This window comes from Akebia trifoliata, chromosome 3 (genome assembly GCF_017979445.1).
Source record: "Akebia trifoliata isolate Shusen 1 chromosome 3, ASM1797944v1, whole genome shotgun sequence".
Classification (NCBI taxonomy): Eukaryota; Viridiplantae; Streptophyta; class Magnoliopsida; order Ranunculales; family Lardizabalaceae; genus Akebia; species Akebia trifoliata.
The window spans coordinates 41852103-41868390 of NC_141377.1; the positions used below are offsets into that span (position 1 = coordinate 41852103).

The following is a 16288-nucleotide window of genomic DNA, read 5'->3' on the forward strand; positions in this document are numbered from 1 at the left end:
TAATTTCAAATTTTGTCCAAGATTGAGATGACGTGCCTGAATTTTCTTGTATTGTTCGAGGACACGTGACATATTCGATGTAAATCATATTAAATTATCTTGTCTGACAACTAAGATAACTTAGGCGATATTCTGAAAATCTTTCCTAGTCAATTGGATTTTTATGTTTTCCAATTAGAGTGACATTTTTTTTCAATAATTCAATTTCTAGAATTTGTGGGCCTTGGCCGTCAAATTTTTTATGTCGAATTTGTCAGTTTTCACGTAGTGTAAAGCACCATATCTCACCTAAATCCTCCGGATACATGTAATACCTTATCATCTTGCACTTCAAAAATTGTATCTTGTTCTTGAGGTTTAAAAGTTGAAATTGGATAGAATCTTATTCCATGAGTGCACCTCCATGTAGCACTTAAAAACATGATTGGATGTCACATGGATGTAGAGCAAAAATCTTAAGAATTTTCAACAAAAAAAATAAAAATTAAAAGACAACTTTTCACCATTAGATTTAATGTTAGATTTGGGAGTTCAGTAAAATTTTAAAACTCAAGGTTTTTTTTTTTCTTTCCTTAAATCTTAAATAGGCCGTTGAAATCAATAGGACTATAGGCGTTATTAGGCCAACTTGACAATTTATGTGGGCCCAGCAAGATTTGATAACGTTGGAAAGAAATAATGATTTCTGTATTTTTTACAGACCTATCATTAGTCCATTAGAGAGGACCAAGGTCAAAGGGAAAAAAGGCTAAATCAAACATTCACCAAAAATAGGCGTGAACCTGAAGCCCCTTCTTTGGGTAGATCGAGGGTAAAGTTTGGGCTTGGGTTTAAGCATATGACCTGATTTGTTTATAGATTGTGTTCCTACGTAGGGTTGCAACCTGAGTGGGTTGGGCAGGAAGGAGGGGTAGACTAAGCCCAACTCAAGTGGTAGAGTCATCAATTCAAGTTCAACATAACCCGAACATCCTGCATGAGCTCATTAATACAAACTCAACCCCATTTTGAGCTTCTCAACTCGGGTTGAGTTCAAGTTAATCTGGATTAGGAAAGTTTAGGTAAGTTGGGCTCACTGAATAAAGCCTAATTTTCTTTTGATTATCAAAGAATTTTATAACATCACCAATGTATAAAAATAGTAATGTAGTATAACAATAGATTCATAGGCAACCCTATTCCTAAGTAGGGGTAACTGCATTCATGATTTCAAATTTTGTTCGAGATTGAGATGATGTGTCCGAATTTTCTCGTAATGTTCGAGGACATAGGAGATATTCGACGTAAATCATATTAAATTATCTCGTTTGGCAATTCAGATAACTCAGGCAATATTTTGAAAATCTTAACTAACTCATTTGGATTTTTATTTTTTCCAATTAGAGTGACATTTTTTTCTATAATATCAATATTTATTATCCAAATTAAAAAAAATTGTTCTTGTAACTAATTGTAAAGATATTTTCTTTAACGTACCTCAAAGCTAGTTTCAATGGTGAATTCGTCTCCTTGTGTCGAGTTAGGGTATCCTATCAAATATCCTGCGACACTCAAGTTAATACTAAAATAATACCATGTGTAGGATCATGATATAAACAAATTATAAATATACATACGACTCGGACGAGTCAACTCGAGGGTTGAGACGTAATACCAGTTTTAAAAGCGGTGATCCTGCGACTGCAAGTGCTAAGAAGACATGGGGATGGAGGTGGAGATGGTGCTCTGCGAGGCGGCGAGGTCAGGCGACTCTGCGAAGGTAAGAACCCTAATCGAGGAAGGTGCAGACGTCTCATACTTCGACGAAGAAGGCCTGACACCGCTCATGCACGCCGCCAAGCACGGCCACGCCGACGTAGTCAAGTCCCTACTCGAAGCCGGCGCACCCTGGAACGCACTCTCTCCTTTGAACCTCTCGGCTGGTGACTTAGCCATGGATTTAGGTCATCAAGACGCCTTCGACCTCCTCCTCAATGCAGGTCTCTCTCTCTTTCATTTCAAGTAGAAATAAATCTGCAAAGTAATATATGTGAGGTTGAAATGTTGTTATGTTTCTATCTTAGTTTTGGGCTTTCTATTTCTAACATTGTAGGAAATTATTTACTGATTTGTTAGTTATTGTAGTAGGAGTAGAATTAGTAGCTGTTTTAAAGTTAGGAACTGAATAAGAAGTTGTTTAGAACTCTATTTAGGGAGTTTTTTTAAGACTCTTTATTTATATAAGAAGAATATTTGTTTAATTCTTGAGTTAACACGAAAGGAAACCCTTTCCCTCACTGATTATGTGGGCTAGATGAGGCTTAGACCTAATCAAATTTGTGCAATCTGTTTGATTTCCAAGGAACAGGAACTTGTTAGAGTTTTGAGTGAAATGAAGTAAAAGCCTATCATGCATTCTTAGTTTGTAGGATCAAATTTTACATTTTTAAGCCGATTTTCTCCTCATCTTAACTCAAGAGAAAATAAAAAAGATTTATACAAAGAAAGACATGTGTGTCTTCCCCGTCTGAATCTTTAGGAGTTTTGATGTTATCTCTTAGATCAGAGGGAGTGGCTTGAGAGGAAAATTGAGTCAGGAGAGGTCCTGAGAGCGGTGTCAGAAAAGAATGGGGAAAAAGCACTAGGCTCAAATGGTTTCACAATGGCTTTTTTTAAAATGTGTTGGGAGTACGATTTGTGAGGATCTTATGAAAGTAGTGGTGGACTTCCAGGAAAGCAATTTTCTAGCGGATTTTAGGCTAGTTAGCTTTGTGTACTCACAAGATATTGGCTACAAGATTGAAGGAAGTCCTATCGGGTATAATTGGGCCCGAACAAGGGGCATTTATTACGGGTAGGCAAATCTTGGATAGTGTACTCATTGCAAATGAATGTATAGACTCAAGATTACGGAGGGAAAGTTGGGTTTGGTGCGCAAATTAGATCTTCAAAAGGCTTATGATCATGTCAATTGGGGTTTTCTAAGGTACATGTTAGGTCAATAGTACTAGAGTTTTGAGGCAAGGGGATCCGTTATCACCTTTTTCTTTTCGTGTTGGTTGCGGAAGCATTAGGGAGAATGGTAAAGAAAGATTAGAGTATCGATGAGTTGTTAGGTTTTCAAGTGGGGGTGAACAGGTATCATTATTACAACTTGTGGATGATACTTTGATCTTCCTTGATGCCTGCCTAGATCAACTAAGACTCTTGAGAGGAATTCTTTGTTATTTCGAGTCTCTATGCACTTTCTTTGTAAAAAGAAATTCCGATTGCTGACTTTTTGAATATTTCTAGTATTGGAACTTCGTGGGATTTGATTTCAGAAGAGACTTTAATTATTGGGAGATGCAGGAGTTGGCAAAGTTGATCTTCAAGCTAAATTAGTCTTTAGTGGAGGGGTTGGAGATTAATAAGAGGGTATGGACATGCATGAAAGACATAAATTTTTCGGTAAGCTCATTCCGGGAGTCCTTATTACAATAAGGCTTATCTTTTTTTCCTATTGACTCCATTTGGGGCCACAAAGTCCCCTTGAAAGTATCGTTCTTCATTTGATTGGTTGTCTCAGGTAAAATTCTAACTTTTGATAATCTTATGATTAGAGGTTTTGTGGGGCCAAAATTTTGTTCTTTGTGGAAAGGGAGTGAGGAGTCGATTTCTCACATTCTATCACATTGCTCATTGGTGCGTAAGATTTGGAGTCACTTCTCGGTTCTTTTCAATCGTTTGTGGGTGTTCCCATCTTCGGTCTTGACTCTTTTTCAAGTGTGGAACCAAAATGTTTTTGCAGGTAAGAAAAGTTACCTTTGGTCGATCACCCCTTTTGCAGTGTGCTGGGTAACTTGGCGTGGAAGAAATTGAAGAGTCTTTAATGGCCAGACCTTGGAGATTCAAGACATTATTCTAGAGGTGTTAGGTCTCATGTTATTTTGGAGCTAATTAGGTTCAGATTTGAAAGGGGTGTTCTTTGATGATTTCGTATTTAGATGGGAATCTTTGTTCGAGAATTAGTTTGTGTTTTAACTATATCTTTCTTCTTGTATTGTGGCTGGTTACCTCAACTGGTCTTCTATTTTAATATAATTTATCTACTTATAAATAAATAAAAAGTGAAAAAAACATTTACACCCTTTGGTCTTATGTATCATTTTACCATCTTTTATCTTTTACTTCATGACAAAAACAAATTTTTGGCTTTATATCAACTCGTTGAAATGAATTTTATGTTTGATCTATGTTTCATTGAGCAAAGTTAATGAATATCATGTCCTCGGGCTAGAGATGTGGGACCATCAAAGAAATTTCAAATAAAACACCTTGTCGCACTTATAAGGAAGGCCACGTGTCCAATAAGTGACAGAATTCCGAAAAATTCTGGGTTGTCTTACACAAATTAAAACTTGCGGTAGATTTTGAGAACAGGGGCCTCTTTCCCCTCAATAGAGCTTATTGTATAATGTTATGACGCCTGGTATTTCCGGACATGTTATATGAATTCTGGGTTGTCTTAGTTGCACAACAAAACTTACAATAGGTTTTGAGAACAGCACCCCCTTTTCTCCAAGAAAGCTTATTCTATAACATTATGACACCTGGTTTTACTGGACAGTTTACATGGTGGTCACAAATGCTATATGTAAGTTAAGTTTGGAGAAAAAAAAAAAAGATCATTTGAGAAAAATGTTTGTTATATTAGGGACTGTTATGATGCTCATAATGCAATGGAATGGTAAATGGCTTTTGTGTGAGACTCCTCTCTATTATTGAATCTTGTTATGTTTTGTTTTGCTTATTGTAAGTTCTTTCTTTTGAAGGTCACTCAACTTTTAAAAGTTAGTTGAAGTAAATATCAAATATGGGTCCCACTTGTTTGGTTGTTTCTCCTTTTTTTTCTGTCACTGGTGTGTGTCTTCTTTGTCCTCTATTTTGGTGGTTAAGCTGGTATTAATCAGTTCTGCAACTTCAATGCTAGATTACATCACACAATTGGGCTACAGACCCATTCCCTTGACTTCTTTGATTTGTATTCCTCAATTTGATGTAGAAAAGTTGTCTTGTTAATGATAAAGGAATCATAATGATATGTAGTTTCTCTATCTGGAAACTATGAGCATAATTAGAGGGTCAACCTTTTGTCATGTTGGATATATTACGACAATTCATTAGTTGGGTTTAAATTGAAAATGGCGTCTTTCTTGAATTGGCATTTATTAGTTCAAAAAGAAAGCTTATGGCCATTATTGTATGAGTAATCCTAATTCGTGTGCGATGGTACCAATGTTTTTTAAAGGAACTAGCAGCTTACGTCTTGAGGATTGCCCTGGACCAAGATTCTCATAAAATGCCTTGGGGTTTGAAGGCTTTAAGGAAAGGCCCTTTTTGCCAAAAGGATTATGCCATATTTAAAGAGGCTTTGAGAAAATTGTGCCCCTTGTGACGGCAGACCTTTTTTTGTGCCTTTTTGACTAATATGTACGCCATAAAGGGATGTAATATATTTCTTTTTTTTTTTACTTCATTAGTACTATTACGTAAGGGTCTTATAATTGTAACGTTGTCCCCCTATATAAAGTTGCTAGTTATATGCATTACATAGTGACTCGTATTCAAGCATGATATAACCTTGGGTTTTCTAATATGTTTCTCTACTTAAAGGGATTCAAGCTGAGTTGGTCCTGGGAACAATTGCACGGGCTGCGAATGGAAACAGTGGTTCTAATGTGGATTACTTGGAAGATAGAGTTACTTTTGGAGAGGATAAGATGATGGACACCAATAGCAAGGCTATCATGATGGCTTGGGAGAAACCATTGATGGAGGCTCATGCGAAAGCTGTTTGCTCTAAAGGTGGTCACATTCTGAACATTGGCTTTGGGATGGGTCTTGTCGACACAGCCATTCAGCAGTATGGTCCTATTTCACATACCATAGTTGAGGCTCACTCAGAGGTTTATGATCGAATGCTTCGTACTGGATGGGGAGAGAAGGATAACGTAAAGATTATACATGGTCGCTGGCAAGATATTCTGTTACAACTTGAATCGTATGATGGTACAATCAAAATCCATGTACATTGTGAAATATATATATATATATATATATGGGGGCGGTTCATGGGCCATATGTAAAACAATGGTTTTTCAAAACATGGGTTAGAGGTTTTGGATTGAGCTGATTTTTTGTGAGGATGGTCACTATGATGAGAAGATCATCCTCACAAAAAATCAGCTCAATCTGAAAGTTCTAAATCCATCAAAAGTGATTTACAAATTATTGGCAAAAAATAGACGGTCCACATTCTAAATCACTTTTAATGGGGTTAGAAGTTTCAGATTGGACTGATTTTTTTTTTTTTTCGGATGATCTTCCCATCATAGAGATCATCCTCACAAAAAATCAGTCAATCCCAAACTTCTAACCCATATTTTGAAAATTTATTAATGTTACATTGTTTTTACATATGTTTTTTCATGTCCCTTGATCCATTCCACATATATATATATGGCAGCGGTTCAACAGCCCTAAAGTTTGCCAAGTTTGGTGCCAAACATTTTTTGTAAAACACTTTTGATGAGGTTAGAAGTTTTGGAATAGTCTGATTTTTTGTGAGGAGGATCTCTACGGTGAAGAGATCATCATCACAAAAAATCAGCTCATTTTGAAACTTCTAACCCTAGTTTACAAGTTGAAGAATCGTGGACCGTCCAATTTTTGTAAATCACTTTTGATGGGGTTAGAAGTTTTGGAATAGGCTGATTTTTGGTGAGGATGATCTCCTCATCATAGAGATCATCCTCACAAAAAATCAGCTCATTCCAAAGCTTCTAACCCATATTTTGAAAAATGTTTGGCACCAAACTTGGCAAACTTTAGGGCTGCTGAACCATCCCCTATATATATATATGGGGGCGGTTCAAGGGACGTATGTAAAAACAATGGTTTTTCAAAATATGGGTTAGAGGTTTTAGATTGAGCTGACTTTTTGCGAGGATGTTCACTATGATGAGAAAATCATCCTCACAAAAAATCAGCTCAATCTGAAATTTCTAAATCCATCAAAAGTGATTTACAAATTATTGAAAAAAATTGACGTCCACATTCTAAAACTTTTAATGGGGTTAGAAGTTTCAGATTGGATTGATTTTTTTTTTCGGATGATCTTCCCATCATAGGGATCACCCTCACAAAAAATCAGCTCAATCCGAAACTTCTAACCTATATTTTGAAAATTTATTAATGTTACATTGTTTTTACATATGTTTTTTCATGTCCCTTGAACCTGACCCTATATATATTTATATTTTTTTTTTTATTTTTTTTTCTCCCATTCTATGGCTAATTTTAATTATCTGTCTCCTAAGTATGAGATTCTTCTTCTTCTTGTTTGATATGTTCTTTCACATCTGTGCAGGGATATTCTTTGACACTTACGGGGAATACTATGAAGACTTGAGGGAATTTCACGGGCATCTTCCAGCACTGTTGAAACCTGATGGCATCTATTCATTCTTTAACGGCCTTTGCGGAGGTAATGCATTTTTCCATGTGGTTTACTGTCAGTTAGTTTCCCTAGAACTCGGGAATTTGGGTTACTCCACACAGCTCATTCCCTTGCCTGTTAAAGATTGCTTGGGAGAAGAAGTTTGGGAGGGTGTGAAACACAAATATTGGCAGCTAGATACATACTACCTTCCCATTTGTCAGTCTTCAGAGGATTCTGAGTGATGTTTGATTAGAAAAAAATTAATTTTCTGAGAATCCAGTATTTTTTTTTATTCTTTTTTTTTTGTAACTTAATTAAAAATGGGCTGAATGACTTCAGCACAATGACATTTTCTTGTAAATGATGGTGGTGTGCCATTGGTCTACAAACGTGGTTGAACTGGTTTCTCTGACCCCGGTCATGGCAATTGGACTTTCCAGGAGAAACTTTATTTGTAAATGCTTTGATTTTGGTGATACCATTCATGTTCATGTTCATCTTCGTCATCATACAATCCATCTCCCTTTTGTTTGAGATTCTCTCTCCAAGATGTCTCATGACATGTGAACAATTTTGGGTGAGCAGCAGTGTTTAAATATTTATTAATTTTCATTCTTCCTACATTCACATTCCTTCATTAAAAAATGATCCTGGAGTGCCATCAACTAATACTTGAAATGCTCTTGAAGAATATTCCAAGGCCTCAGTCCCGGATCTTGAATTTTCCCTCAACCAATACTCCATGACTTGTTCCTGGGGATCAGGCAACCATAGCCCCTTTGTGACTCAAGCCTTTTGTAGTCTCTGGCCATGGAATTATGGCAAAACTCTTTGGTTTTTTTTTATCTTTCTGTGCCCAACTAAGCAGATTCTTAATTATATGTCATGATTATTTAATCATATCCAATGAACAAGTTAACCGATAATATAAATTAAGAGTCAAAGACGCAAGTTTGCACCTCCATATACTTGTATTATGGAATTAGCAGCCATTAATCTTACATTCTTCGAAATGAATGAATTGGCAAGAGTAGATAAAATCAATCCAAGAACATTATAAGGAAATAAACAAAAATGCAAGCACATGAGTCTATGAAGAGAAAGAGAAAATTCTCTGTTACAGGTTACACTCTTCCATCGATTCAATGGGTGGGGGGAACCCACACAAACAACACGCACAAATGAAAGACATACCCCCCTCAGTTAGAATAGAGGTTTATTTTGCTGAATGTTTGTGATTACCCCATGTTTTCAAACTGATAAATTACACCCTTGATCTAATTCTGCACTGGAAGATCAAAAGAAAATGACCTAAATGCCCTTATCTTCAATCTCTTGCCACTAACCTTTCATGCTTTTAAACCTACTGAACCACATGCTTAAAACCCCTTAAGGGTGTGTTTGATATTTGTCATGGAAAATGATTTTCACCTTTTTTTTTAATATTCCAAGAGTCCAGTAAAGTGTGGATTCCATGAAATCCACCTCCAAATCAAAACTCTAATCTCCTCTCTTCCTCTTCCACCAACACCACCATGATATTTGACTGTTATTTGGGGTTGTCAAGTGGTAGAATTTCCGGGCCGAAAAACCGAGTCTGGGCCGAGAATAAACCTTTCCTCGCTTTCAAGCTCTTGGATTTGGAATCTTTAGTCTTTGGATTTCAGATGGTCCATTGAAGAGTTTCAATCAAGCCCATTACTTTTGATAAACACAAAAAGCCCTAATCAAATGGATGGGGACCGCATATCGGGAGATTTTTGAGGCGTTGATCCATCAAGAAGTGAGCCAACATTCATGGGCTTGAATGATTTTTCTACGTGGCATTCGGGTTTATGTCACCGAATTTTAATGACCTTTTTACTTTGAATAAAAAGCGATTGTTAAGACCTTATAATATCTGAAAGCGACTCCCTGTCTCCCATCCCTCTCTCTCACTGTGTGTTGCTGCGAAGGTAGGTAAATCTTTCGCCTCTATTTCCTCTCTTATTCCAACCCCCTCCCCCCTAAGTCTTTGCAAACATTTTATCTTGTAAAATAAATAAAATTCTTCCTTCTTTTTTTTCCTGAAATTAAAGGGAAAAGTTGCACTTGCATGACGAGCGCATCGGAGCTTTTCTATAACAGGAGATCTCGTATAGGTCGCATAGACACTGAATTACGGTTTGGTTCCTCTTCTTCTCTCGATCGAAATCTCCACAACAACCACCGTCACAGCCGTCGTCGACATCATCAAGGTCATAATGTCGACGATTGCGATCCCCTCCGTCGATCTCCTCATGTCCGGCATCTCTGCCACCGCGTAAGATTTTTATTTTATTTTATGTGGATCTAGTTAATTTTGATCTGCAATTGAAACCCTAGAATTGGTTCAACTTCTCTGAAAATCGTTTTTGTTTGGACTTTTGCTGATTGTGTAGTGAATTTGTTTTTTAATTTTGGTTAAAAGATAATTATTGTATGGATAGATACTTGTTACCTTTTTTTTCCTCCACTTTGAATCATTAAATTTTAGTTTTTATTGATAAAGAATTGTAGATAACTATTTTTTAATTGTTTAAAATTTAGTTAGGATTAAAAAAAATATCACATTTTTCGCTACGATATGCACTAGAAATGCTTTGAGACAGTCCAAAACAAAATTAAGAAATCTTGAAACGTTCAATTTGATGTATGTATAATATTATAAATGTCTTCTTTATTCGAACAAACGAATGATATAAGTTACAAGAAAAAAGAAGTTAATGGTTATGTAGTCTTGAAAGATTGCATTTGTTATGTGTCGGAATGTTTCTACAAGAGTTTTTTTATTTGATTAAATGAATTGTAGAAGTTGCAAAATTTGTTTAATGGTTGATGTAGTCTTCAAACACTACATTTGATATGTTTCAGTATGTTTCAAAAAACATTCCGAAACGTTATGATACATTGTGAAATGTTCTTGAACCACTTTTCAAAATTATAAAAATATCCTCTGATTCTACAGGGATTATGGAAAAGAGTTGAGACTAGTTTTTAGTCAAATTGTTGTATTTTACATCATGGGATTTGTTAATAAGCCGTTTATTTGGGGATCAAAAAATCCATCCAAAGTTGCATTATTTGTTTGGTAAAATTTTAACAATTGACCATTTGATTTCTCGGGATAAGATCATAGTGAATTTCTATCTTACTTGTAAGAAAAATGTGAAAAACATTAATCTCTTATTGTCCATGTGTGAATTCTATTTGTCCCACTTCTTTTCTCTTTTCCATGTATATTGAAATTTGCCTACTTTGTAGTGAGAATGTGAAATTATGATTTTATAATATTAAAGCTACAATCATATGGAATATATTTCCATTCGCTATTTGTTGCTACACATGGAAAGAAAAGAGCATGATCTTTGAAGGAAAAGAAAAGAAACTTAATTTTGAACATTTATTTGGCTTTAGGTACGATTTCTTGACATTGTATGAGTTTGGGTGTCTATTGTTGTTGAATCCCAATAGGGGGGATCTTTTGTTGTATCTTACTATGTATCCTTTGGAGTTTGTGTTTCCTTTTAAATTGGTGCTCTTCAATAAGTCCCCTCAGCCTTTGTGTGAGGCTACTTCTAGTCCTGTGTGGCTTTTATCAATGGAATGTTTATATTTATAAAAATGGGAACCTATCGTTAGCAGTAAGTGGTATTCGACATTTAAATATGACACTCCTAACCAGTGTTATCAAAGGCACTCAGGGTTGCGATGCCAAATCGCAAAGGTGGAAAAAGGAAATGGTCTAGGCAAGGAAAGGCGATGCCTCTACTGCCCCTGCATAACATGATCATTTTTCTTGTCTTTAGCTGTCCCTTCTTCTAAGGTTGGCCATATAAAACGTAAAAACTAAAAACAAACATTTATACAATCACTTTTGAAAATCAAAATACCCTAAAACCTTATTTTTAAGTGCATTATTTTTTAAAGAAAAATGCAATCTTCATCCAAACCATTCTAATCTCTCTATTGTTTTGTTTCTTTTCTTTTACACTCAAAATATGTTTTGAAAATCAAAATACCTTAAAAAAATGTTTCCATCCATGGTTTCCCAAAAAAATGGGAAACCGACATGCTTACCTCCCTTTCAGGTGGTTTCCCTTTAACTATGTCTCTATAGTCATAAATCTTTAGGGGTTTCCTTTCTTCATAATCTTTTGTTTACAGTAGATACCATGTTTTTACCAGTGCATAGGTTGGATCTATCCAAATGACCCAGGTAACTGTAGATTTTTTTTTATGTACTCTATAATCTTCAAAAAAACCTCTGCCATCTGATGCCTGATTTGACAGATGCTATCAAATCTTTTTTATCTGTTTTATTTGGAATTGTGACTACCGTTAATATGAGAATATCTGCTGTCCTGATATACAATTGGCTATAGTTTTTAATTTGTTGTAAAATTAGTGGATGGTTGAAAAAAGTCCTTAGAATGAGACTTATAATATATGTGTCTGTGAGTTAGAAGTCATCAACCAGACCCATACTTACGTGACCCTTGGCATTTTCAGGAAGATGAGTCGGTTCACCTGGACAATGGTACCAATCAATCTGCTACAGGAAACAGTAGCCACTTGGAAGCTTCAAGTAGTAGAGCCAATAGGCTGCGATATGTGCAGAATGACAGACTTCCTGGAGCTGTGCTACTTGCAAGGGAAAGGCTTCTTGAGAGACTGAGAGGTGTTTCTCTCACTGGTAACAGGTTGGTGCTCACATTGTGATATATATATATATATATATATATATATATATATATATATATATATATATATATATCTGTTGGTTTGTTAAATTTTATGCTTCATAAAAAGTGGGCTATATATGCCCTGGGATTTTGTTTGAATGATAGTGCCCTTATCAGAATTTGCAAATGAAATGGAGATATCTGTGCAAAATTATAGGGTATCCAATGTACAACAACATGGTGGACATTTTTTTTATTAGTGTACCTAGGGCAGTGCCATTGCACTTCATTTTTACATATTAGAAGTGCTTGGATGCACCCCTAGTAGACTAGTTGGTGCTATTTTTCAGTTTCTGCCAACGGTTGTCCATGCTAATCATGAAACGATTCCCAAGCAGTTCTATGCCGACTTGAGAAAAAGTATTTGTCCACATTGTTGGGCGTATTTCATTTTAGGTTATTATGTATTGCTGTTTCCCAAGTGGGCTCTTCAGAATAACAAGAATGGCCTTTTAAAGCAAAATAGAGATCTGTAGTCTGGGTGTTATAAGTGATGGTTACTATTTACGCAGGCACACATGTTATAGATTTGGGCCAAAAGTTCGGCTGGATTCCAACTAGGTAATTCCCTAGGGGTTTACTGGAAGAAAAATGAACTTAATGAGATAATCAACATCATCTATTTCAAGCGTTCTCTCTCTGTGACTTTCTACCAGATGCACTTAACTTCAATAGATTGAGACCGATCAAGTTATCTAATCGTGTTACTTAGCAACAAAAAAAGAAGTTATCTAATCATGTTATATTTATGAGTTAGAGATATATTAGGTGGGACCTATCATATGGCCAGACAGTACTTGAACTTATATTAGTTTTTTAGATGATAATCGACCCCATGATACTGAGATTATTGAGATTACCCTTCCCCAGGTGAACAGTTCATTTGCATGAGGTGTGAAGAGAAGCCCCATGAGCTCTCTCTGTGGGGGGGTATTAGACAATAACTGATATTCCTTGCTTGTGATGTTAGGCAAAGCCGCAGAGTATCATCAACCATCTCATGGGACGAGGTTGCATACAATGACGACTTCGGGCTTGTGGATGCAGGGGAATGGGAGACTGAAACTCCGAGGGAGTGGTTAGTTGGTGTTGGAGATGGAGGGACCCCATTTACTGACTCGTCTACTCAAACAGACCTGTTCTCAACAAGCATGAAGCCACCCGGGCTAAGCAGGGAAGAGGTGAACTGTCTACACAGAGAAGTTTTCAACAAGAAGGAACAAGATGATGGGTTGGTGGCCGCCTTAGGAATGGCAGCAAGGGAGTGTAGTATATGTCTCGAAAGGTTCCAGGAGGGAGATGGGTTGATTTGCCTGCCGTGTGGCCATAGGTTTCACTCAGCATGCTTAGATCCTTGGGTTCGGACTTGTGGAGACTGCCCATACTGTAGAACAAATATAATCTTAGATCATCAGAAGGCAGGAAAGAGGACCTTGGCGACTCTTCACTGAGATTGAATACTCCTAGTTTTGAAATGTCACTGAATTAAGGTTTTGTTTGTAAGTTTTCCTTGTTGAGGTGTTACTGAACTCGGGTATGTTTTCTCTTTGCTCGATGTATCATGTATTATACTGGTTAACTATGGTCATTTGTGTCACCTAATGAGTGATCATCGTATTGAATTCAGTTTTTTGGATGGAGAGCATACTGGATCAAGCTAATTCTCACCCTTGGAAATCTGCCAGCTATTGATATCCACTCTTTGATGTACTCCATGAATGGAGAGCAGAGCATGGTAGAAGATATACTCATGGTATCCCAGTTGAATATTTAATACGTGAAATTTCATATTTTGAACCCGAGTTGGACCTGAAATTAGAGTCATGCTGAAGTGACCTCAAGATTGTACCTCGTATCGCACATCTTGACGTAAAAGTGTATAGGAATCATAGATGCTTTTTCATTTGTATCTCAATGAAAAGCATTTATGGTTCCTATACACTCTCACATCAGGGTGTACAATCTTGAGGTCACTCCAGCTGTATTTCTGATACTATCCCTTAATGCAAAATTAACTAAGAATAATACTGAAGTCATATCTCACTTTCCTGACATGGAAGTATGTTTTATTTGTTTTTTTTTTATAAACAGCATTGTATTCATGAATCAAAAACAAATCGGTCGAGATGACCAATCTGGGAGAACCTTACAAGACAAAATTACTCACGAACAGAACAACAAATCCCATCCCACCTAAACACAAAATCTTCAAAAAATAAACCCCTAAGCTCCTTAAAAATTTTGGACCAACCAAATATAAGACCCAAGAAGATAGACATAATTGTTTGTGGAGCATAGATGCTTTTTCACTCGTATCTTAACGAAAACCATCTATAGTTACTATACACTTTGACTGCAGTGAGCTGTTTTGGTATAAGCTTGGCTGGAAAGCTAAATGTTAACACATGAGATCAGTGATCTCACACGTGAGTACATGTTCTTGGGACAGATTTTTTTTTTCTTGAAATCATTTTAAAGGCACTCCCGAAAAAACCGTGAAACCTGAGTAGACAACATGCAAACGTGCGGTTGCATGGCTTGAAAACACACTGTATTAGTATCTCACTCATGGACGAACAGCAAAAGAATTAGTTGGATAGATGATTATGAATTATAGGTCAAACTGATTTCGTAGGTAGGTGGTACCATTCTTCTTTTAGTTGTGGTCCAAACTCCAAATCTGAGGCAGTAAATCTCAAATCGTATTAGAGATTTTTATTTAAAAAATAAAAATAAAAATCCTTTGAACTGTCCTAGAGAAAGAAGTGAGAGACCGAATGTTAAAAACCTATGATCTGAATGGGTTGAGCTCTACAAGTTGCAATGCGGACCGCCCTTAATAAATCGAAACCAAAACACCAGTAAATGGACACATCATCATAACTCATAACTCGTAACTGAACTGGAACAATTCATTATTAATATAAAAGATAATTTGCTATTTTCATTAACATAGAAAGTTTGATATAATCCCCTCAAAAATGTATTGTGATACACAATCAATTGGACCAAATGATCCTTGTATTCTCTTGTTAGAGTTATAAACAAAACAAAAATTAGTTTAATTCATTATGTACAATTATTATAAATAAATGATCATAATCAATGTCTATATGAAACAATAATGGAAAATTACCAAATGTAATAACTTTAAATAACCATTGAAGTTGATTGTTCGATCAGGTTTTGATCCAAGAAAAGCTTTTATAGGGTTAGTAGGCTGATGGAGTGCCTCACGAGATATTTTTAAGAGTAAGGACTGGAATTAATTCACAATCAACTACCTTGATGGATCCACTCTCCTTTCTACTGTACCCATCTCTCTAGCAAATATTGACTTTTGATATTGAGATATAGATAGTGGACATAAACGGCCTGCCAACCCTGTAAATGTCAAAGAAATTAAAAAATAAAAATGATTTATAGAAAAGTCAAATGATTTGGAATCGGTGGAACGTACAGAGATTGTTATTGTTTTCCTAAGTTGAAGTATACAAATGAAAAACAAATGCTTATATATAAGAAAAAATATTGGATGGTACATACGAGCAATCCAAATTCCAAGCCTCTTGATAGAACCCAAAATAGGTTTTTTAAAAAAAATAAATAAATAGGTATTTCTATTACAATAATGGTGAGCCAAATCAAAGCCTTCTATTTGTAAATGGAGCTTCGACAATAACTAGGCCTAGAGGGAACCATCTGAGCATTACACGTTCATGCCCATACTAAGGTTAGTATGATATGGTGATATTACACCTTCTTAATGTTATGACTTATAGCTAATGATGGTTCCATTTATTTTATAATATAAAAAAAATAGCAAATTTAAATCACTGAAGACAAGACTCCTAATTAAAATCACTTGAGATTGAGATAGGGTTGGGACCGATCTAATAATCTCGGTAAGTTTCTTTTTTCATTTATGACTCAAATGTATGTACTTGGATGCCCTACCTTGAAAACAAAACAAATGGAGAATAGTTCCTGTACTCCAGTGAGTTGGCTAGCTACCCAACTCCAGGTATGCTTTACCTACAACATGACATCTTTCCGAACTGAT

The 16288-nt window shown here is 36.0% G+C and overlaps 2 protein-coding genes across 4 annotated transcripts; both read left to right on the forward strand.

The window, feature by feature from the left end:
* The first annotated feature begins 1632 nt into the window (after positions 1-1632).
* LOC147407051 (ankyrin repeat family protein) lies at positions 1633-7959 on the forward strand. The gene is made up of 3 exons (XM_086435441.1): positions 1633-1979; positions 5635-6030; positions 7391-7959. Exons 1-3 carry the CDS (start codon positions 1700-1702, stop codon positions 7702-7704), a joined length of 990 nt encoding a protein of 329 aa, XP_086291567.1. The 5' UTR covers positions 1633-1699; the 3' UTR covers positions 7705-7959.
* A 1343-nt stretch (positions 7960-9302) lies between these two features.
* LOC147407052 (putative E3 ubiquitin-protein ligase RHY1A) lies at positions 9303-14024 on the forward strand. 3 transcript variants are annotated; one of them, XM_086435443.1, is made up of 4 exons: positions 9303-9421; positions 9541-9764; positions 11993-12183; positions 13196-13851. In XM_086435443.1, exons 2-4 carry the CDS (start codon positions 9558-9560, stop codon positions 13674-13676), a joined length of 879 nt encoding a protein of 292 aa, XP_086291569.1. In that variant the 5' UTR covers positions 9303-9421; positions 9541-9557; the 3' UTR covers positions 13677-13851. The 3 variants fall into 3 exon arrangements, 2 of the variants coding, with proteins under 2 accessions (XP_086291569.1, XP_086291568.1); XM_086435442.1 differs by having other exon boundaries at positions 9316-9417; XR_015176689.1 differs by lacking the exon at positions 9303-9421 and adding an exon at positions 13853-14024 and having other exon boundaries at positions 9464-9764; positions 13196-13759.
* The last annotated feature ends 2264 nt before the right edge of the window (positions 14025-16288 follow it).